General features: G+C 44.6%; 1 protein-coding gene across 5 annotated transcripts in view; it reads right to left on the reverse strand.

Moving 5' to 3' along the window:
* The window catches only part of PHACTR3 (phosphatase and actin regulator 3), a 295,682-nt gene that overhangs the window by 163,291 nt on the left and 108,436 nt on the right, over positions 1-23,955 (reverse strand). For all 5 annotated transcript variants that reach the window (XM_073607543.1, XM_073607548.1, XM_073607547.1 and 2 more), the window contains exons 2-3: positions 20,015-20,176; positions 18,026-18,103 (exon numbers count right to left, since the gene is read on the reverse strand). In XM_073607543.1, the coding sequence (XP_073463644.1) occupies positions 18,026-18,103; positions 20,015-20,176 (240 nt within the window). The remainder of the gene's footprint in view (positions 1-18,025; positions 18,104-20,014; positions 20,177-23,955) is intronic.

Genomic DNA, 23,955 nt, shown 5'->3' on the forward strand with positions numbered 1-23,955 from the left:
TCCTCTGTGAGCTCCTGAACCTCTCCCCCCTCCACCCCTCCTCACTTCCATTTGTTTTAAAAAAAACCTTGCACATTAGCTGGGGCCATATACACTGCTCTATGCACACGACAAATACCATAATCCACAGTCCATCTCGGGAGTGAGCAAGAGAGGGTGACCACATGGACCTCTGGAGAACTGGGCCACAGCGTTGTGTGTGAAAACAGCACTCTGACCAGTGGCGGTGCATCCATAAGGACGCACGGGTGCCGCCCCCTCTCTCCTGCCACCCCCTCTAGCACCCATAGATAGATTCATGCATTGCATGAATCTATGGCCCCCAGTGCCACCCCCTATTCAGGCGCCCGGCCCCTTTTTGGGCGCAGAGTGCCTGAATTACAGTGCTGGGGGGTGTTCTTGAAGCACCTGATTAGAGCCATAGGATAGAATATTCGCTTTCCTAACACTACACCACCTCTCCGCCAATCAGGTGCTCGGATCTGTTACCCATCACCTGATTGGCTGAAACGACAGGCGCTATGATTGGACGCCAGGCATCCAATCATAGCAGAGGATGGGAAGAGAGAACGGGGGAAGACATCGAGGAGCTGTCCCACCGAGACAGGTAAGTGCAGACGGCAGGCCGGCGGGGGGGCACACTGGCAGCTTTTGATATGGCACAGTGGCTCCGTTTGATGGGGCACAGTGGCGGCAATTGATGGGCACAGTGGCGGCAATTGATGGGCACAGTGGCTGCATTTTATGGGGCACAGTGGCTGCATTTGATGGCACAGTGGCTGTGCTTGATGGCACAGTGGCTGCATTTGATGGCACAGTGGCGGTGATTGATGGCACAGTGGCTGCGTTTGATGGCACAGTGGTTGCATTTGATGGGCACAGTGGCTGCGTTTGATGGCACAGTGGCGGCGATTGATGGCACAGTGGCTGCGTTTGATGGCACAGTGGTTGCATTTGATGGGCACAGTGGCTGCATTTGATGGGCACAGTGGCTGCGTTTGATGGCACAGTGGCGGCAATTGATGGGCGGCAATTGATGGGCACAGTGGCGGCAATTGATGGGCACCGTGGCTGCATTTTATGGGGCACAGTGGCTGCATTTTATGGGGCACAGTGGCTGCATTTGAGGGCACAGTGGCTGTGTTTGATGGCACAGTAGTTGCATTTGATGGGCACAGTGGCTGTGTTTGATGGCACAGTGGTTGCATTTGATGGGCACAGTGGCTGCGTTTGATGGCACAGTGGCTGCGTTTGATGGCACAGTGGCGGCAATTAATGGGCATAGTGGCGGCAATTGATGGGCACCGTGGCTGCATTTTATGGGGCACAGTTGCTGCATTTTTTGGGGCACAGTGGCTGTGTTTGATGGCACAGTAGTTGCACTTGATAGGCACAGTGGCTGCGTTTGATGGCACAGTGGTTGCATTTGATAGGCACAGTGGCTGCGTTTGATGGCAGAGTGGCGGCGATTGATGGCACAGTGGCTGCGTTTGATGGCACAGTGGTGGCAATTGATGGGCACAGTGGCGGCGACTGATGGGCACAGTGGCTGTGACTGATGGCACAGTGGCTGCGATTGATGGTACAGTGAGGCTTCATTTGATGTTTTTTTTCCAGAATTTTTCAGTTTGCGCAATTGATGGGCACAGTGGCTGTGTTTGATAGCACAGCGGTTCCATTTGATGGGCACAGTGGCTGCATTTTATGGCACAGATGTTGCATTTGATGGGCACAGTGGCTGCGTTTGATGGCACAGTGGCGGCGATTGATGGGCACAGGGGCGGCGATTGATGGGCACAGTGGCGGAAATTGATGGGCACAGTGGCGGCAATTGATGGGCACAGTGGCGGCAATTGATGGGCACAGTGGCGGCAATTGATGGGCCCAGTGGCGACATTTTATGGGGCACACTGGCTGCGTTTAAAGGCACAGTGGCTGTGTTTGATAGCACAGTGGTTGCATTCGATGGGCACAGTGGCTGCGTTTGATGGCACAGTGGTGGCGATTGATGGGCACAGTGGCGGCGATTGATGGGCACAGTGGCGGCGATTGATGGGCACAGTGGCGGCGATTGATGGGCACAGTGGCTGCGTTTGATGGCACAGTGGTGGCTATTGATAGGCCCTGTGGCGGCGATTGATGAGCAAAGTGGCAGCGATTGATGGTACAGTGAGGCTGCAATTGATGTTTTTTTTTTTCAGTTTGTGCCCCCCCAAAAAAATTTTGAGCACCAGCCGCCACTGACTCCAACCAGAATGCTTCCGTACCAAGTGCGAAAAAAAAAACCACAAACATATTTTTGACTGCATTACAGTAACAAATAGACAAGGGTTCAGTTAGGATTTAAAGTGAACAACTTTCCACTGAGTTTACTATATAGACTATGATGTATAGATAGTGATATTATCCCCACTTATTCGCTTCTTTTCAGGGTATACAAACCACATTCAGCTCATCTTTCCTCATAACTGGGATCCTTTATGCCCCTTATTAATGTCATGTCGTTTCTTATGAGGTCTTACTAATGTATCTCTTTTGAGTCTCTGGAAAAAAAACAAAAAAACTAAAGAAACTCTGTTGTTGCCCATTGCAGCCAATCTGGTAGCAGATTTTATTCTGTAACCCTCCACTAGGAGAATGAAGCTTGAAATATGATTGGCTTCTGTGAACTAAATTTCTTCACTTCATTGCTCTAAAATAAATAGTTTATTTTACTGCATGAAAATGCATTTCAATTAGAAATTCAATCAGGACTAGTTCTCATCCACACATTAGCTTAGAACATTTCTAAAATCGAGGACCGGCTGCATTTTCATTCATTATGCATGTCCAATGAAAACAAATGGAAATGCACAGAAATGCTTGTATCATGCGTGCTTGTGTGGTTTTTTTTTTATTTATTTTTATTGCATCTTCACCATGAAAATTCCCTATTATAATTTCTTTTTCAACGCTGAATGATAATATTATGAACATATATCAGATAAGCTTTAGTAGAGTTATACATTTACAATATGCATAATATACAATAATATAAAGTCAAAGTACTAAAGCCAAATTATGTTCCTCGTATATCATAAAGTTTTTCTTGTTTTATCTTTTGTGTAAAATACCTGTATTATACCTTTCTGTGGCATATGTCAAAGCTTTTTGTACCACCCTTTGTACCAAATAAAATAGTTTGTAAACAAAAAAAGAAAATTCCATATTATGGATGTTTCTTCCACACTTTGTATAATGAAAAAAAAAACAAAAACAAATGTATAGAATGCACAAAGATACAAATAAACACACACACAAGGCATATGAAAGGGCCTTGTGTCTTTTCACCAAATATCAAATAATACAGAGTGTAATATTACCAATCCTCCACAAGAGGGCAGTATTTACCAAGAAATGACATAAGCCAGCTATTAATGTGATGGCTCTGCTAGTGAATGCAGAACAGAGAGAGATTCAGAGCATGTTCAAGTGTATGCCTCCGGAGTAAGCACTTTTAGCAGGTGATTTAAATCAGAATTATGGGCCAAACATTTGTTTTTATTTTTTTGGATAGAGTAAGGGAGGGTTATAACCCCGTTAGTGTTTTTTTTTTTTTATCTGTGTCCCCATTGGGGATTTTTCTCTTCTCTTCCTGTCTCTTAGCCAAAACAGGAAGTGAGGGGAGATCCCTCTAAAATGAATCCCTGGTTGTCACCCAAAGTAGTGTCCTTATTAGAAGATTTCCCCTCTATTACTGTTCTTGGACATCCCAAAATTTGGGATTTTCTTTTATTTTCAATTTTGATGAGAGGGTGACCCTAGGGGACCCAGACTGTAATAAAAACCTGACAGGTGTTCTATTCCCTCTCCACTCTCTGTGAAAAACAGAAAGTTTTGCCTTTAGTGATACTTTAATCACTTACTAGATGTCCCGGTAAAGCTGGTGCCATGACCACTGCCCCAGGGTTCCTGTGTCATCCTATAGAGCCAGCCTTATGTGTATGGATTAGCGCTGTGTCTCCCTACACTGTGTGCATCAATAGAAACACACAGCCCCTTAGCCTGGGATAGCAAGGCGCCCCTGCTCCTCCCTCCTTCCCCCCTCCCCCTCCCTTCTCCAAGCCAAGAGACTGACTGGAGCCTGCTCAGCTACGAATAAACATCCAAATGATGTGAAACGCGTTAGCAGTCTACCACCCTGTACGTCTCTGCAATTGACTGTATTGTTGGATTATATTGAAATAAAGATGCCCTTATCCCAGAGTGCGGCTATCCAGGATTTCTTTCTACCTCTCTGCTCTGTTCGTTGTTCGCTCTTTCCTGTGAAAAGCGGAAGTTCAGGGAAGCAGCACTTAAAGAGCAAGAGCCAGCAGCACAGAAAGCTGTGAACTGCATCTGCTAGGGGTAAGAACTTTAACAAATGGTGTACGTGGGAATGTTCATTTTATTGTGCTGAATGGTTTAAGCTTGTAGGCCGTTACCTACTTTTGAAAATGCCCATTGTCTGGATGCCTCGGGCTTCAGTCCTCGGAGTCACTGCCCTGTGACTAGCATGAGGGTCATGTGATCCCTGCTGAAGGGGAAAACAAGACCTAGATGTCCCCTTTAGGTCACATGACCAACGCTGCTGGATGTTGGAGCAATGGTTCATCTAGCCAAGATAAGTGTTGGAAGCACATCTGTCATAAAATACAGAGAGGGCTGCTATTGCTGACCACCTTTCAAAAAATGCTAGTTGCCTGGCTGTGATATGGACTCACAGTTTCAATTTCTTCTGAATTGCTGGTCTGGAATAAGATTGTATATCAGGGAAGTCATAGAAAGTCTGAAAGACTTATAACAGACTTGTTCCTGGGCAGTGATTCAAAGTAGCAAAGCAAGAGGATAAACAATACAGCCAAGGAAGAAGCATTTTCAGATTGAAGGTTGCATAATGGTGGTCTCCGGGTTTTTGTCATGCCAGGTTTTCTATAAAAGAGCGGACAGGACAGGGGAACATTGGACCCTATTTTAAAGCTTGGTCTGCTTCCCTCCAATTTTTTTCATTGATATTTGCACAAGATGATCCAGTAAATTCAACACTGACAGTAGATTGGTAATTCACATTCACTGTGGTGGGGATCTACAGAATCTGGTGCAGCTTTACCCTGTTTCCCCGAAAATAAGACCTAGCGTGATTGTCAGTGATGGCTGCAATATAAGCCCTACCCCCCAAATAAGCCCTACCCTGTTTCCCCGAAAATAAGCCCTACCCTGTTTCCCCGAAAATAAGCCCTACCCTGAAAATAAGACCTAAAAGGACTATAACTAGGGCTTATTTGGGGGGTAGGGCTTATATTGCACTGACAATCACGCTAGGTCTTAATTTCGGGGAAACAGGGTAGTAACCAATCAGCTTCTAACTTCAGCTTTGACAATAAAACCTAGAAGCTGATTGGTTACTATGCAGAGCTGGACCAGATTCGGTGTGCACCAGGTTTAGTAAATCTCCCCCCCTATGTGTTTCCTGATCTACATACATAATTCAGGTCAGTGTCTGACAGTATCAGAGCCAGAGCCTGCCAGGCAATTAGCACTTTCAGAAAGAGTTCAGCAATGGCCACCTCCACGCTTTGCCCATTACTGGTCCACTTTAACTTCAAGTGTGTGTAAAGCCAAAACATTTTTTGCTTTGTTTTGAATAAGGTGTATGGAAAAATGTCGACCCCTTTCAGGTTTTTTTTTTTTTGTTGCCTGTGTCCTGCTGGGGAGATTTTGCTTCACCTTCCATCCTGGAGACGCAACAAGTAATAAAATGAAATCACTCCTAAATAAATACTCACAAAAGAGTCACAAAAACTAAGAGAGTCACAAAAACTAAAAGAGTCACAAAAACTATAAAAAACTGTACGAGAACCCCCTAACGGGGCTTTAAAGCAGCCAATAAAATGCAGTATTGATGGTTGAAAAAATTCAGTTTTATTAATACAAAAAATATATAAGTAGCATATTATAAAAATCACTGAGGATAGGTACTGACTATTCGAGTCACGACATGATCTGAGTATGGCATACCATTGCAATAAACAAAGCATACAATTAAACCAGGCACTAGGCACAATGCATTAAATGGCGACCAAGGTTATCTTAAAAGTGAAATTCTTAAAAGCGGTAGCAACAGATATTGCCTGTGATACCATACATGTGTGTGGGGCAACAGAAGTTGTATACGTTAATCCTGACGCGTTTCGACCCTTCCTGGGTCCTCTTCAGAGGATGGTTGCCCACTGTGAAAAGGTCAACATGTGTCAGACATAGCATCAAAACCAACAGTACCAAACTTATGTATGTGCACCATCTATTAAAGTTGTCTAAATCATATAGTTACCCATTATAGAAATTATGACGTTTCCGCGTGCAATTTAAACATTGTAAGTTGTTATATTTTTAGGTGGTGCAGTTTCTCTTTAGTTCCCCTGTCTCCCCCGTGTCGGAGCAGCTCCCAGGAGAGCGGGCGGGGGGCCAAGTGTGTCTTGCGAGGGATCACATCTAACAACCCCCGTATAGGGCGGGGAAGTAGAGGAGGGAGGGGCAACGAACAACCCGAAAGGCACCTAAAAGGGTATACGTTATTGCCAGAAATAAAAAAGAGAAGTATTGAGTGTTAAATGCTAAAGAGCAGAGAGTCACTAGATAATCCACACAGATTGGAAGGTTTCCCAGCTATGGAGATTTATAAAGATGTTGGATAGTGGGTACATAGGTGTGCAGAGGGCATAGCTAGGGGAAGGGGGAAAAAAGAGGAGGAGAAGATGTTGAGAAGATGTGAGAAAGGGAATAGGGAAGGGGGAAAGACAAAGAAACGGGGGTTGTTAGATGTGATCCCTCGCAAGACACACTTGGCCCACCGCCCGCTCTCCTGGGAGCTGCTCCGACACGGGGGAGACAGGGGAACTAAAGAGAAACTGCACCACCTAAAAATATAACAACTTACAATGTTTAAATTGCACGCGGAAACGTCATAATTTCTATAATAGGTAACTATATGATTTAGACAACTTTAATAGATGGTGCACATACATAAGTTTGGTACTGTTGGTTTTGATGCTATGTCTGACACATGTTGACCTTTTCACAGTGGGCAACCATCCTCTGAAGAGGACCCAGGAAGGGTCGAAACGCGTCAGGATTTACGTATACAACTTCTGTTGCCCCACACACATGTATGGTATCACAGGCAATATCTGTTGCTACCGCTTTTAAGAATTTCACTTTTAAGATAACCTTGGTCGCCATTTAATGCATTGTGCCTAGTGCCTGGTTTAATTGTATGCTTTGTTTATTGCAATGGTATGCCATACTCAGATCATGTCGTGACTCGAATAGTCAGTACCTATCCTCAGTGATTTTTATAATATGCTACTTATATATTTTTTGTATTAATAAAACTGAATTTTTTCAACCATCAATACTGCATTTTATTGGCTGCTTTAAAGCCCCGTTAGGGGGTTCTCGTACAGTTTTTTGCACTTTTGGGGTGTGCGGCCTACCTGTCTACACTCATGTGAGTGCCTTTGTTACTTGAGTCACAAAAACTACAAGAGTCACAAAAACTAAAAGAGTCACAAAAGAGTCACAAAAACTAAAAGAGTCACAAAAACTACAAGAGTCACAAAAACTAATTAGAGGGGTTTTTTCCATCACTTCTTCCTCTACTCTAGGTTCAAACAAACCTATGCATTTTGTAGTGCGTTTTGCAGTTTGCAGAAACGCACTACAGTCCATTTAACATGGTTTCCTACGGTACACGTTCTCATCTATGCGTTTTTCAGCCGGTGCATTTTTGGAAAGGGTCGGGGACTTTTTTTCCGCAGCAGATTGCGTTTTCCATGTAATAAACTTCAACTACATGTGTTTTGCATTTTGCGTTTGTTTTTTCTCTACATAACACACTGTGCATAGCTGGTTGTTAAGAAGCGGGCCAGCAAGCCGGCCGCCGCATCCTTAACAACCGATGAGTCTTCAGCTGTCAGCGGGCTTCCCCGCTGACAACTGGATGTAAAAACAAGCATAGCTGGCAATAAAAAAATAAAAAAATTAAAAAATTGCCAAAAAACGGTGATTCCCCAATCCATATCAGGCCCTTTGGCAAAATCATTCACATGGGGGGCTGGGATCTGGGGGATCATCCAGACTCCAATAAGCCCCCTGCCCGCAAACCCCCACAATCACCGGCCAGGGTTGGGGGTAAGAGGGCCTTGTCCCCAAAGTACCCCCCCCCTATGTTGTAGGCATATGGCCTGGTATGGTTCAGGAGGGGGGGGGGGACACCCGCTCGTCCCCTCCCTTTTCTGATCTGTCGGGCTGCATGCTCGGATAAGGGTCTGGTATTGAATTTGGGGGGGTTCCTGCACCATTTTTAAAAATTTTAAAATCCATACCAGACCTGAAGGGCCTGGTATGAATTGGGGGGACCCCACGTTGTTTTTTTGCCCCATGCTTGTTCTTACATGCAGCTGTCAGTGGGGAAGCCGGCTGACAGCTGATGACTCATTGGATGTTAAGGACGTGGCGGCCGGCTTCCCTGCCTGCTGCTTAACAAACCAGCTGTATGAAGTTTTTTTAAAGAGAAAAAAAAATGCCTTAATAATGCATACGCAGTCACATAGATGTGACCCTAGGGTGAGTGGCCACTGTAAAGTTTTGAGTTTCCCCTCATTCTCTGTCTCGATGACAGTGGTAATCAGGACAAATAGGAGGCAAATCTCCCCAGCAGGGATACAGACAGCGCTAAAAATTGGACAAAAAAACGCTCTGACCTTTCCCTACACCAGGGTTCCGTGGAACCCTAAGGTTCCTCCAGAGGTTGCTAGGGTGAGCAATGGGCCATTTCTGCCTCCCAGATAAGTTCCAAATGAGATCATTGACCGTTTTAGCTACGCTTTATTGTCAAAAGTATTAGGACATCTGCCTTTACACACACATGAACTTTAATGGCATCCAAGTCTTAGTCCATAGGGTTATTGAGTTGGCCCACCCTTTGCAGCTATAACAGCTTCAACTCTTCTGGGAAGGCTGTCCACAAGGTTTAGGAGTGTGTCTATGGGAATGTTTGACCATTCTTCCAGAAGCGCATTTGTGAGGTCAGGACTGATGTAGACAAGAAGGCCTGGCTCGCAGTCTCCGCTCTAATGCCGTGTACACATGGTCAGAATTTCCAACAACAAATGTTCGATGGGAGCTTGTTGGAAATTCCGACCGTGTGTAGGCTCCATTGGACATTTGTGTGGGAATTTCCGCCAACAAAAATTTGAGAGCTGGTTCTCAAATTTTTCGACAACAAAATCCGTTGTCGTAAATTCCGATCATGTGTACACAATTCCGACGCACAAAATTTCCATGCTCGGAATCAAGCAGAAGAGCTGCACTGGCTATTGAACTTCATTTTTCTCGGCTCGTCGTACGTGTTGTACGTCACCGCGTTCTTGACGTTCGCAATTTCCGACAACATTTGTGCGACCGTGTGTATGCAAGACAAGTTTGAGCCAACATCCGTCGGTAATAAATCCAGAATTTTGTTGTCGGAATGTCCGATCGTGTGTACGCGGCATAAGAGTTGAAGCTGTTATAGCTGCAAAGGGTGGGCCAACTCAAGATTGAACCCTACGGACAGGGGTGGACTGACAACTCATGGGGAACCCGGTCAATAGGAGATTATGGGGCCCCCGGGCAATAGGAGAAGATTAGGGGGCCCCTGGGCAATAGGAGATTATGGGGCCCCCAGGCAATAGGAGATTATGGGGCCCCCAGGCAATAGGAGATTATGGGGCCCCCAGGCAGTAGGAGATTATGGGGCCACACAGTATAATTTGTAATTTGTAATTATTTATGTACACACAGTATACACACACACACATACAGTATACACACACAGACACACAATATACACACACAGAATACACACACTGAAAAGGTACTGGAGAAGCGGGGCAGCTATAATCTTGGGATTTTTAAAAGAACACAGATTTTTACATTTGTCCCTGGTTTTATTGAGGCTGGCAACCCTGATGGGGCCCCTTAGTGGCATGGGGCCCTCGGGCAGTGCCCGAGTGCCCGAATGGTCAGTCCGCCCCTGCCTACGGACTAAGACTGGGATACCATTAAATTTCATGTGCGTGTAAAGGTAGAAGTCCCAATACTTTTGACAATATAGTGTATCTTAAAGGGATTTATTCTTCCCAATGACCACACGTGTAAGGAGCTTTCTTCCCACTGACTGTGACACAAATGTATCATGAGTTGAAGATTTAACATTTTAACATTCCCCGAGACTGGAAAGTTATTTCAAGGGTTCCTCTATGTTGAAAAGGGTGAGAAAGGCTGCCCTACACTATCAAATAAAAAATTGCATTTACATGCACTTTAAAAATGTGTTTAAAAAGTTCCCTTTAAGGGGGGGGGGGAATCAGCCTTTGTGTATTCCTAAATATCTTGGAAGCTGGAATGTACTCCAAAGCCAAGAACAGAGCCATGAAATGACAGGGTAGCTAAACTGGCATATCAGTGAGCTGCATGTGGGTGGGAATACAAAACTGCATGTTAAAAGCTCCCACGTAATATCCTTGTGATTCAGCAAGAGAACAGCAGCAAATAATTGGAGCAGCGTGACTGTACAGCCCAGTGAGCTTTGCAGGATTCCTCTTAACTGAACACAGCCGGCATTGTGTTTACATGCTTACTGAGAGAGCATGGGAGTCACAAAGACCTTCGTGTTCAGCACATTATGGAGAATGAAAATTGAATATCTTTAATATAAAATAATAGAAATCCATTGCTTCCAGCTCCCCTTAGTTACCAGGAACAGCCTCTGGGTAATAAGATCCCTCCCTGGAAAAAGAAAACCTCACATGGAACATTTCTTACAGTCACAATAAAATCCGTGTTTTAGTATTTCATATTACATTGTTTATTTATAGAAGATACAAGAAAATCTGCGCTAATACATAAAAGCAGCTAGCCATAAGGAACGATATATAAAGTTCTTGTATGAAAGCTAAAATAATTGCAGCTCTGTAAAGGAGACTTTTTAGATATCAGAGATCATGTCTCACACCATAAACTGTCCAATCCTGAAATCCCGAGAGTCAGCCCTTCAGTACATGAAGAAATCCATGCCACCGCCACCAAACATTCGGGGTGCACTTTTACCAAACTGTAGGACCTCGCATTACAGAGATCAGTACAGTAAAACCTTGGCTTGAGAGTAACTTGGTTTGAGAGCGTTTTGCAAGACAAGCAACATCTTTTAATACATTTTGACTTGAAATACAAGCGATGTCTTGACATACGAGTAGCGTCATGTCACAACTGGGTATAAAAGAGAAGAGAAGTGCCTCTGAGTGTAGAAATATGGTTACAGTTAGACCCCTTTCACACTGGGGGCGCTTTGCAGGCGCTACAGCGCTAAAAATAGTGCCTGCAAAGCACCCTGAAAGAGCCGCTGCCGAGGGCTTTCACACTGGAGCGGTGCGCTGGCAGGACGGTAAAAAAAGTCCTGCTAGTAGCATCTTTGGAGTGGTGTATACACCGCTCCTTCACCGATCCTGCCCATTGAAATCAATGGGGCAGCGCGGCTATACCGCCGGCATAGCACTACTGCAGAAGCGCTTTGCGGTGGTTTTAACCCTTTCGCGGCTACTAGCAGGTGGGTAAAACCGCCCCGCTAGCGGCCGAATACCGCCGCTAAAACAACGGTAAAGCGGCGCTAAAAATAGCGCTGTTTTACCGCCAACGCCGCTCCCGCCCCAGTGTGAAAGGGGCCTTAATGAAGGTACAACATTTAGCAACATATTGCTACACTTATGGCCCGTACACATGATCAGAATATCGTACGAAAACTGTCGTCTGAGGAAGAATCGTACGATTTTCGGATCGTGTGTACACTACTTTCGACAGCCGATCACGACGGTTCATCCGATATTATTCGGTCGGACAAAGAAGGAAAATTTTCCTCGTACGATTCCAGATCGTATGATTTTGGTTTAGTCAGTATAGTTGTCGTCCGAAAATACAATACAAATACAACACATGACATCACTTCCGATTTTTTTTTCTGTCGTACCAGAATTTTCATGGCTTTATTTACCTATTCAATTTCTGCTTGCGACTATTAAGCGAAAAAGGTTGTATGGTCTGTCATACGATATTCGGATCATGTGTACGGGCCATTAGAGGCGCCTCTCTTCTCTTTTATACTCTGTAGCTCCTGCTGAATATTTTGCTTCTAATCCCCTTGTGGATGGACATTTTATGGTTACACAACCTGGTCACATTGCTCTAATCTTTTTATATGGACTATAAACTGAAGGACTTATGAATAAATGGTTGTGGAACGAATCATTTGAGTTTCCAATACTTCTTATGGGGAAATTCGCTTTGTTTTACAAGTGTTTTGGATTACAAGCATGTTCCTGGAATGAATTATGCTCGCAATCCAAGGTTTTACTGTACACATTTGCTGCCATTAGAGAAAACCTGCACCTGCACCTCTTTGGGCTTGTTCAAACTTACTTTGGTCTCTGAATAGCAATCCGCATGTGGAAAGCTCTTTAGAGAGCATTTGACAGGTGACAAGGAGGCACTGCATCTCCTTCTCACTGTCTGCTTTAACCCTTTAAACTGCTGCAAATATGTGCACTGCACTTGAATGGGTCATGCGCGGTGGGTACTATGCACCACCCAAATCAACAGGGGGTATTATTACTGCCACGACTGCAAAGCAAATCATCACAGATGCGGCATGTTACACCACCGGCTGCGGCCTTTACAGCTAAAGGGGGAGCAGTTTGGGGGTGTTAAAAATTCAGCTCAACCACAGGGTTTGAATGAGGTTATCCACTGTTCCTAATACCTTAGAATGGCAAGTGTTCTTCTAATTCACAGAGAAAATAAAAAAAGGCTCGAAATAATGTAATATCATCTGTAAAATGTATTGAGCAAACTAGATAACACAAGCAGACTAACAGCGGACTTGATTTGTGAGTAAATTTAAAAACCAGATATGAATCTGCCGATATATATTGCAGACCTGCTGATATATTGTAGCAGCGACTATGATTTCCAATCCAGGTATTATTGGAAGAATGCAACTTAATATCATGCATTCTGTTTAGTTTATCAAAAAAAAAAAAAAAACACAACTAAAACTGTTCAAGTTTGTTAATGTGTTGCGAACCTGCTTATGTATTTTAGTGGTGGCTATGACTGCAAGTTTCATTACTATTGAAAGAATGTATGATGGGTGGGGAAAACACAGTCTTGTAAATGAGATCTACAAGTCTGTCTGGAGCCCCTGAGGATGTCCTATTTGATGAAATGCGTTGGGTAGAGCTAGCAGACTGACGTGACACGTTGCTGGGAAGCATACCAACAGCGCAAGTTTTAGCCTGCTTGTTTTATCTAGTTTGTTCATAAATTTTACAGATGAAATTACACTTTCAAGACGGTTTTCTATTTTTTCTGTGGATTAGGAGAACATCTATCATCCTTAGGTATCAGGAATGGTGGGAGATCTAATGCTATGTACACACCATAGGATTTTCCGACAACAAAACCTTGGATTTTTTTCCGAAGGATATTGGCTCAAACTTGTCTTGCATGCACACGCTCACACAAATGTTGTCGGAAATTCCGAAGGTCGAGAACGAGGTGACGTACAACACATACGACGACAAGCTGAGAAAAATGAAGTTTAATAGCCAGTGCGGCTCTTCTGCTTGATTCCGAGCATGCGTGGACTTTTGTGCGTCGGAATTGTGTACACACGCTCGTAATTTCCGACAACAAATCATGTTGTCGGAAAATTTGAGAACCTGCTCTCACACATTTGTTGGCGGAAATTCCCGACAACAAATGTCCGATGGAGCCTACACACGGTCGGACTTTCCGACAACAAGCTCACGTCGAACATTGGTTGTCGGGAAATCCTATCGTGTGTACGGCCCATAAGCGCAGGAGCTTTCTCCTGATGGGAATAAACATGTACTGACCTTTTTTACATGCACGGCCCTACAATTTGTTGAGTGTCCCCCAGTTTTTTGTTGGTGGTCGGTGTTCATCACAGACTTTGAGACTTCTTGCGTGAATTTCTATATGTACTGAAGGGTTGACACCCAGGATTTCAGGATTGATGTGAAACACACACTCTGGTATCTGAGAAGTCTTTTACAGCGATGCAATTTATTTTAGATATTAAATTAGTATTTATTCACATCATTTTTGGATATTTAAAGGACATCTGTACAAAAGGGGGAACACCAGGCCTGCCATTACTGACCTGCCTCCGGGAAAACTCGCTGCCTAGTTGTTTCTGGCTTCAATCATTTCTGAGTCACTGACCTGGAACAAGCATGCAGCCTAATAAATCAGAGTGAGGTCACAGCTCCTGAACTGCAGATTTTTTTTTTTGTATCGGTGACTCTGTACTAAAACCACTGGGTCAGCATGACACCCAGGAAACTAATATTTACAGAAGACAAGTCAGCAGTGGCAGCCTCCAAATGCCCTTCAAAGTTGAATTCCTGGCAGACAGAAAAAAAAAAAATCACATTTTAATAGAGCTGGGCATTGGAACATTTCATCTATTTCCAATGCAAGCACCTGAATCTGTCTTCATAGCACCATCAAATGTACAACTGAACTGGGAGAGAGAGAAGCAGTACCCAATCAGGCTCTTCTGCATGCACATGTGCTTAAAAAGAACAAGGAGAGAAGATACAGATAACCTAATCAAGCTACTTCATATCCTTGACTGTGCAATCACAGACTGGAGCGTGGGGGGGGGGGGGGGGGGACCAATTTGTATCATTTATCAGCAGTGAACAAAAGAGAGGTCACCAACAAAACAGACAGAATTCAAAATTCTTAGGCAGGTATAACAGCCCCCGCATTCATATTTCATCTGTGTTTTTAGGTGGAGTTCAGCTTCAAAATAAAAAAATGTAGAGCCTGTCAAAATACAATAACAATAATTGTATTTTTGATTGGCTCGCAATATAGCGCTGGGGTCCTAGGATCAACTCCCACTGGGGACACTAATGCCGCGTACACACGGTCGGACTTTTCGTCTACAAAAGTCCGACAGCCTGTCCGACAGACTTCCGGCGGACTTCCGGCGGACTTTCGGCGGACTTGCAGCAGACTTTCTAACGAACGGACTTGCCTACACACGACCACACAAAAGTCCGACGGATTCGTACGTGATGACGTACACCGGACTAAAATAAGGAAGTTCATAGCCAGTAGCCAATAGCTGCCCTAGCATGGGTTTTTGTCCGTCGGACTAGCACACAGACGAGCGGATTTCGGGGTCCGTCGTAGTTACGACGTAAAGATTTGAAGCATGTTTCAAATCTAAAGTCCGTCGGATTTGAGGCTGAAAAAGTCTGCTGAAAGTCCGGAGAAGCCCACACACGATCGGATTGTCAGCCGGCTTTAGTCCGTCGGCGTCCGTTGGACTTTTGTAGACGAAAAGTCCGACCGTGTGTACGCGGCATAAGTATATGAAGTAGTACGCTATCCATAATGCAAAAAATATAATCTTCTATCTAAATCACATATGTCAAACACAAGGCCCGCAGGCCCTCTTAATGTGGCCCTGGCATCCAGTTTTGCAGCTGCAACGTGGCAGAACTCCACTCTGCCACCTTCGGCTCTCACCCTCCGCTCCCCATTGTCACTTGTAAAAGCAGAAGCCTTCTCAGCCGCTTTGCTCAGCGGCTCCTGGGTTTAAAAGATTCCTGCAAATGTTCATGGTGGGGACAGATCTCCAGAAAAAGAGAGAGAGAGCGATCTTCCTGCAAGGCATGCCGCCTACACAGGGAGGTACTACAGCCATGCCAGGTAGGGGAGAGAGATGCGAATAAGCTTTGGGGGGGGGGGTTGAGTTGCACACCCTGGACTCTGTACACAGCACACCTCTGAACTCTGCACTCTGTACACAGCACATCCCTGAACTCTGCACTCTGTACACAGCACACCTCTGAACTCTGCACTCTGTACAAAAGCACACCTCTGAACTCTGCACTCTGTAAACAGCACACCTCTGAACTCTGCACCCTGTACACAGCACACCTCTGAACTCTGTACACAGCACACCTCTGAACTCTGCACTCTGTACACAGCACCCCATTGTCACTTGTAAAAGCAGAAGCCTTCTCAGCCGCTTTGCTCAGCGGCTCCTGGGTTTAAAAGATTCCTGCAAATGCTCATGGTGGGGACAGATCTCCAGAAAAAGAGAGAGAGAGCGATCTTCCTGCAAGGCATGCCGCCTACACAGGGAGGTACTACAGCCATGCCAGGTAGGGGAGAGAGATGCAAATAAGCTTTGGGGGGGGGGGGGTTGAGTTGCACACCCTGGACTCTGTACACAGCACACCTCTGAACTCTGCACTCTGTACACAGCACACCTCTGAACTCTGCACTCTGTACACAGCACACCTCTGAACTCTGCACCCTATACACAGCACACCTCTAAACTCTGCACTCTGTACACAGCACACCTCCGAACTCTGCACTCTGTACACAGCACACCCCTGAACTCTGCACTCTGTACACAGCACACCCCTGAACTCTGCACTCTGTACACAGCACACCTCTGAACTCTGCACCCTGTACACAGCACACCTCTGAACTCTGCACACAGCACACCTCTGAACTCTGCACTCTGTACACAGCACACCTCTGAACTCTGCACTCTGTACACAGCACACCTCTGAACTCTGCACTCTGTACACAGCACACCTCTGAACTCTGCACTCTGTACACAGCACACCTCTGAACTCTGCACCCTGTACACAGCACACCTCTGAACTCTGCACTCTGTACACAGCACATCCCTGAACTCTGCACTCTGTAAACAGCACACCTCTGAACTCTGCACTCTGTACAAAGCACACCTCTGAACTCTGCACTCTGTAAACAGCACACCTCTGAACTCTGCACTCTGTACAAAAGCACACCTCTGAACTCTGCACTCTGTACACAAGCACACCTCTGAACTCTGCACTCTGTACACAAGCACACCTCTGAACTCTGCACTCTGTACACAAGCACACCTCTGAACTCTGCACTCTGTACACAGCACACCTCTGAACTCTGCACTCTGTACACAGCACATCCCTGAACTCTGCACTCTGTAAACAGCACACCTCTGAACTCTGCACTCTGTACAAAAGCACACCTCTGAACTCTGCACTCTGTACACAAGCACACCTCTGAACTCTGCACTCTGTACAAAAGCACACCTCTGAACTCTGCACTCTGTACAAAAGCACACCTCTGAACTCTGCACTCTGTACAAAAGCACACCTCTGAACTCTGCACTATGTACACAGCACACCTCTGAACTCTGCACTCTGTACACAGCACACCCCTGAACTCTGCACTCTGTACACAGCACACCCCTGAACTCTGCACTCTGTACACAGCACACCCCTGAACTCTGCACTCTGTACACAGCACACCCCTGAACTCTGAACTCTGCACACAGCACACCCCTGAACTCTGCACACAGCACACCCCTGAACTCTGCACACAGCACACCCCTGAACTCTGTGCATAACACACCCTAAACCCTGCATTCTGTACATAGCACACCCTGAACATTGCACATAGCACACTCCTAAACCCAGCACTCTGTATGTAGCCCACCCCAGATACAACCGGCCCTGTGAGGGCAACCATACTGCTGATGTGGCACCCAATGAAATAGAGTTTGACACTCCTGATCTAAATGTTTAGGCATTTTCTTATACAGTGTACCTGTAATAAAGATGTCAGACTATAGGCTCCTTGGCGGCACTCCTACTGCAGATTTGATTTCAGCTATCAACTGATGTGTGGAAAGACCGTGTAAGAACAGATGCCAGGTAATCACACCAGCTGTACAGTAAATTAATCAAATGATTTTTGAAGGATTCCTCCACTCAGCCAAAGGTTATTTTATAGATCTGCAAATGGTCTGTGTTGTTGCCCATTGGCTGAAGCTCTGCTGGTGGCACCTTACCTCTATCTACAATCTCTATCAGTCCTTTCCTAATAATCTCCTCACGGTTCTGCTTGGCGCTGCTCTTCTTATCCAGACCTGGAGGAGACAAAAATACTTGATAAAAGATCTGTCTGTATTTCCATACACATCATGTGCAGAACACTGTAGTTAATAATAATAATATTCCAAATTAAAGTATAAAGGCAAAACAGTTTTTTTAGTTTTGGATAGACTAGAGCTGGGATATGCAATTAGCGGACCTCCAGTTGTTGCAGAACTACAAGTCCCATGAGGCATAGCAAGAATCTGACAGCCACAAGCATGACACATAGCTCCCAACTGTCCCTCAAGGGACTGTCCCTGATTTGGAGCAATGTCCCTCTGTCCCTCATTCCTCCTCATTTGTCCCTTATTTTGGTCTGATCTATATAGATGTATATAAAATGCACTTTTTATCTATAAAAAAGTGTTTTCTAGCACTAAACCTTTCATCTGATTTCTAAATTGCTGCATTTGTAAATTCTAAAAGCCAAAAAAAAGGAATAGTAGTGGTAAAAAAAAGCACTTGTGGGTTGAACCAATCTTTTATTGTTTGTACAATTCTCCTTTAAGGGGGCGTGGCAGGGGGTGTGTCCTATGCCTGCATACTTTTGCTGATAGGTGTCCCTCATTCCCATCTCAAGAAGTTGGGAGGTATGATGACACCCAGAGGCATGATGGGAATGTAGTTTTGCAACAGCTGGAAATCCGCTAATTGCATATCCCTGGACTAGAGTATAGAGGGACTAGAACCTATGTCAGGTTTTTTTTTGCCGTCTGTGCCCCTGTTAGGGAGATTCACCCTCTCTATTTATCCTGCTTACCAGTATCACCAATAGTGAAAGAAAATCTGAAATTCTGAATTGCATACAGACGAACGCATTTTCGGATAGGAACTTTTTCTGGCCAAAAAATAGAGAACCTGCCCTCAATCTTTTGCCGGCTGGAATTCTGCCAGCAAAAGTCCGATGGAGCATACACACGGTCGGAATTTCTGACCAAAAGCTCACATCGGACTTTTGCTGCCAGAATTTCTGATCATGTGTACGGGGCATAATTGCTGAAAGTCCACTCTGCTATCAGTCGCCAGTCCTCTTCCAGGCTGAATGAAGGCCAGCATCATTCAATCAACTTCCTGTGAGCCCAGGCTATGATAGATACAACCTCTGGGAGGTGCGTCCCCACCTTGGCCTGGGCTCACAGTACAATATTGCAGAAAGACAACTTAACGTCAGTGCCAATCTCTTCAGTAATTTGAAGACCACCCACTGCAAATACTAAAGCAGAAGAGGCAGAGCCACTGAATGTCGCGTGGCCAAGGCAATAAGCTACTAGATTTACAATACATATTATAAAAAGTGTAAACTCGTAGGTGCAGGATGGAGGCGCAGGGGAGATGGGGGTTACAAGTGTAGATGTGCTTTATGTTCTTCAGATAAGGTGGCCAGTCACGCATGCACTGCCAAAGAACAACCGTTCTCACTAATGTATGTACAAATCTGCACGTTCAGGAAGAGGGAGTGCTCACATGTCTACCTGTCTCAGAGAAAAACAACAGCAACCGTTGGAAAAAAGTTCATTCCCTCCAGGTAATTCTTGCCCTCTTGTTTGGCCAGGGGACACCATAGAGGGCCTATGTGCATACAGCTGTTTATGGATGTTACAGTTAATTGGATGAATGTCCTTTTATGCCTGAAGGCACAACTGTAAAAAACGTTTTCCCTCTGCCATCCACTACTCTTTCTCTGCTGGAAGGAAGCGGTGAAGGTTACATGCACTATTTCCTCCAATTTGTAATATTATCAGTAGTTATGCATTGTCTGCAAGGCCTGTAGGAGCCAATTAAGGGTCATCTGTTCTACCTACATTGTAGCCTTAAAGAATGGGAACACGGCTGGTAGATAGATAACAGCTACACATAATTCTATATAGAATGTTGATAGATAAATACATAGATTTTTCTCCTACCTGCAGGCGAATGTTTGAGCTTGTCGCTTTTCTTTTTCCTCCATTTCCACGGTTTAAAGATCCGGCCCAGCGTGGCCAGTTTGCTGTTCCTCCTGGCAGGGGGAGTCCGCATGCCCGACATGAGATATTCCGTCCGCAGGGCCGGAGACTGAGCCATTTCCTCTGCGTGACAAGGAAGAAAGATTTACAATATTTACAATATTACTCACATGTGCATCTGTTCACTAAACCGAATTGGTTGCAATAAGGGACAACGAAACCCACCCAAGAGCAGCATGAAAACCCTACTGATCAGGCTTTCATGTGCTTCGGAGTTGCCTTGAATTGCCTTCACCGTCACTCAAAGACTTGCACTGAGCTGCTTCTAAGTTACTGGCAAGATCAACTTGTCAAAATATTGTGTTACAGCCGGGAGGTAAAACTGCTTTGGTAATGCTAGTGTAATGCCCCGTACACACGGTCGGATTTTCCAACGGAAAATGTGTGATAGGACCTTGTTTTGAGAAATTCCGACCGTGTGTGGGCTCCATCACACATTTTTCATCGGATTTTCCGACACACAAAGTTTGAGAGCAGGCTATAAAATTTTCCGACAACAAAATCCGTTGTCGGAATTTCCGATCGTGTGTACACAAATCCAACGCACAAAGTGCCACGCCTGCTCAGAATAAATAAAGAGATGAAAGCTATTGGCTGCTGCCCCGTTTATAGTCCCGACGTACGTGTTTTACGTCACCGCGTTCAGAATGATCGGATTTTTCGTCAACTTTGTGTGACCGTGTGTATGCTAGACTTTTTATTGCACACGCATTTAGGTGCGTCAAATGTTTGAGCGTTAATGGATTCTATTGGCCAAAATATTAATGTATTCTGCCCATTGGAATGCATTGACGCTCAAACGTGTCTACACACGTTTAGGCATGTTTTTTCTGCTCTTCTCCTGAACACGCCTTTAAAACAGAAAAACGTTTATTGAATACGTACAGCAAAGTACAGAAACAATCCTGCATGCTAGGTATATCAAAGAGAACAGAATGTAATGGCATTCCATCAAAATGTTAGCTCATGAAGGAGGCTAAGGCACATTCAGTGTATAATGAAACATTATTCAAAGGATTCCAGGGTAAGTGATCTCAGTAGTACTAAGGAGAGCTCAGTCATTTAAGGAAAGAAATATGCATTATGATTGGAAGGGGGGGGGGGTAACAGAAATGTCATCTGGGGATCCCTAAATCTAAATGAATCGACAGGAGTACAGAGAAAGAAAGGCAGATGGACAACCATACCTCCCAACATTTTGAGATGGGAATGAGGGACACCTTCTAACAAACATATGTAGGCATAGGACACACCCCCTGCCACTCCCCCTTAAAAGGAGAATTAACCAAAAAAAAAAATGTATTTAATCTACAAGGGCTTTTTTTACCACTACTATTCATTTATATTGACTTTTAAAATGTACAAATGCAGCAATTTAGAATTCGGATGAAAGGTTTAGCACTGGGAAACACTTTTTTGAAAGATAAAAAGTGCATTTATATATACAACTATATGGATCAGACCAAAATGAGGGACAAATGAGGAGGACAGAGGGACAGAGGGACATTGCTCCAAATCAGGGACAGTCGGGAACGATGGACATGCCAAAGGCAGCACCCATGTCACATACAGTATATATCAGTGATTCTCAAACTGTGTGCTGTGTGAGATTTGCAGGTGTGCCCTGGGAGTTTTGATAACAATTTTAAATTGCTGGCGTTTTGAAACCTTGAATGTATTGAAAAATTAAATGGTAATTCAATGTCGCAAAAGTTAAGAAAGTAACATATATAAAAATACAATCTCTGTCAGTCTGTCATTCATTGGTTCCTTTCGTAACGCGAGACTTGTGCGAGTTCTCGGGAGAACTTGATCGCTCTAATTATATTATAATAATAGAGACTGTTCCATTCCAACTTTGATGCTTATAAATAAAGTTTGTTCATGGTTTAGCGATGGAGAAATACTTACCGTATATGCTCGAGTATAAGCCGAGTTTTGCAGCACATTTTTTTGTGCTGAAAGTGCCCCCCTCGGCTTATACTCGAGTCAAACACTTTTCTGCAGCAGAGAATGACATTTTCCAAACCGAATTTTGGGGCCCCGTATCTGGGGGCCACTTGGTGCTAAGAACCCCAATTTGGTGTGCAAACCCAGTTGAACTAGCACTACAACATATCCAAAGCTGGGGTTCCTAGCACCAAGTGGCCCCGAGATACGGGGCCCCAAAGTTGGTTCGGAAAATGTCATTCTCTGCTGCAGAAAAGTGCTTGACATTTTCCAAACCAAATTTGGGGCCCTGTATTTCGGGGCCAATTAGTGCTAGGAACCCCAGCTTTGCATATGTTGTAGTGCTAGTTCAACTGAGTTTGCACACCAAATTTGGGGTTCCTAGCACCAAGTGGCCCCCAAATCAGTTAACTGTGTCCATCTGCAGCAATGTCATTTTTAGGGACCCTTTGGATCCAGAGACCCCAAATTTTGGCTGCAGCTAGGGGGGCATCTATTAACCCTTAACTACGGAGTTTAAAGTTCGGGGGACCTATGGCTGAAAATGGGCACAGTGAGGCTGAAAATGGGCATTGTTGACCCTCTTTTCCACTTACAGTAGCTGTGCATTTCTCACCCTAGGCTTATACTCGGGTCAATAAGTTTTCTCAGTTTTTTGTGGTAAAATTAGGTGCCTCGGCTTATATTCGGGTCGGCTTATACTCGAGTATATACGGTAATCATGTCTGAAAGAGAAACTGAAAGCAAGCAAGCAAACAAAGTACAAAGAAGGTTACAATCGCCTCAATCTGAATTGCTTTCAAAAGCAAGCACATCCTTCACATTAAATTTAAAAATAATTATATGTAAAAATAAAAAAGTTCTTCGCCACAAAATTTGTTAAATCTTTTCAGGTGTGCCGTGAAAATTTTTAGATCTTTTTGGTGAGCCGCAAGGCAAAAAAGTTTGAGAAGCACTGGTATATACAGGGAGTACCCTGGGCATCCATCCAGGCTGAACGCTGTCGATATTCCCTGGGCAATTCCTAGGGTAGGGTCAGTTTGTAAGGGGAATGACTCTGTTAATAGTGGCTTTCCAAGTGGCTAGGCTAGGGGTGGCCAGCTTCCAGTGAAGAAAGATTTCCCTTTGTGCATAGAACTCAGCGTAGAAGATAAATAGTTAATATATCTGCTTGCCTCTAAATCCTCAAAAGGAAAGAAAATGCCGCTCCCGGTGAGTAATGGAACCAGGTAGGCTGGGGAATGGACTCCTCCCAGGGGTGCTAGCCTTGGCTCGCCGGCTGTGCAATATGGATGGCTGCACACCGAGGATAGTGATGAATCTCTTTATTGTAAAATCCGTAACATGAATAACACCACTGAAACAGGCAAACAGGTACAGGTAGACGCGTTTCACCCAGCGACGCTTCACTTATTCATAGATCTAAATAGATTATAAATCCTCAACCTTTCATAGCAATAACATTGTCCCATCTGTAAATCACACACTTTACTAAGGACCCCGGCCACTGACTCCCAAAAGGTTTGCAGAGAGGGACAAACGCTCTGTAAACGCTCCTCTTCTAATACGCCTGTAAATGCCTATGTGTGCATGAACAACATAGAGGTGAAAAAAAAAACCCACAAACGCCTTTTAGGTCTCATTTACACTTTTGACTTCACTCTGTTTTTTCTACTCTTTACTTTACTATTTAAAGTTAAAAAAATAACAGCCGCTTTCCAATCATAGTTCTTCTTCCTGTATTTGACTATCAGCAAAGGACTCCCCCCTATTATTGTGAACAAGCCAGGAGCGGTGAAACGCGTCAAGCAAGGTTGGATTTTTGGTGTAGTTGTGATGCATTCAGTCATTTCGCTGACAAATAAATACAGCAAGAAGAGCCAAGATTGGAG

This window comes from Aquarana catesbeiana, linkage group LG12 (assembly GCF_042186555.1).
Source record: "Aquarana catesbeiana isolate 2022-GZ linkage group LG12, ASM4218655v1, whole genome shotgun sequence".
Taxonomy (NCBI): domain Eukaryota; kingdom Metazoa; phylum Chordata; class Amphibia; order Anura; family Ranidae; genus Aquarana; species Aquarana catesbeiana.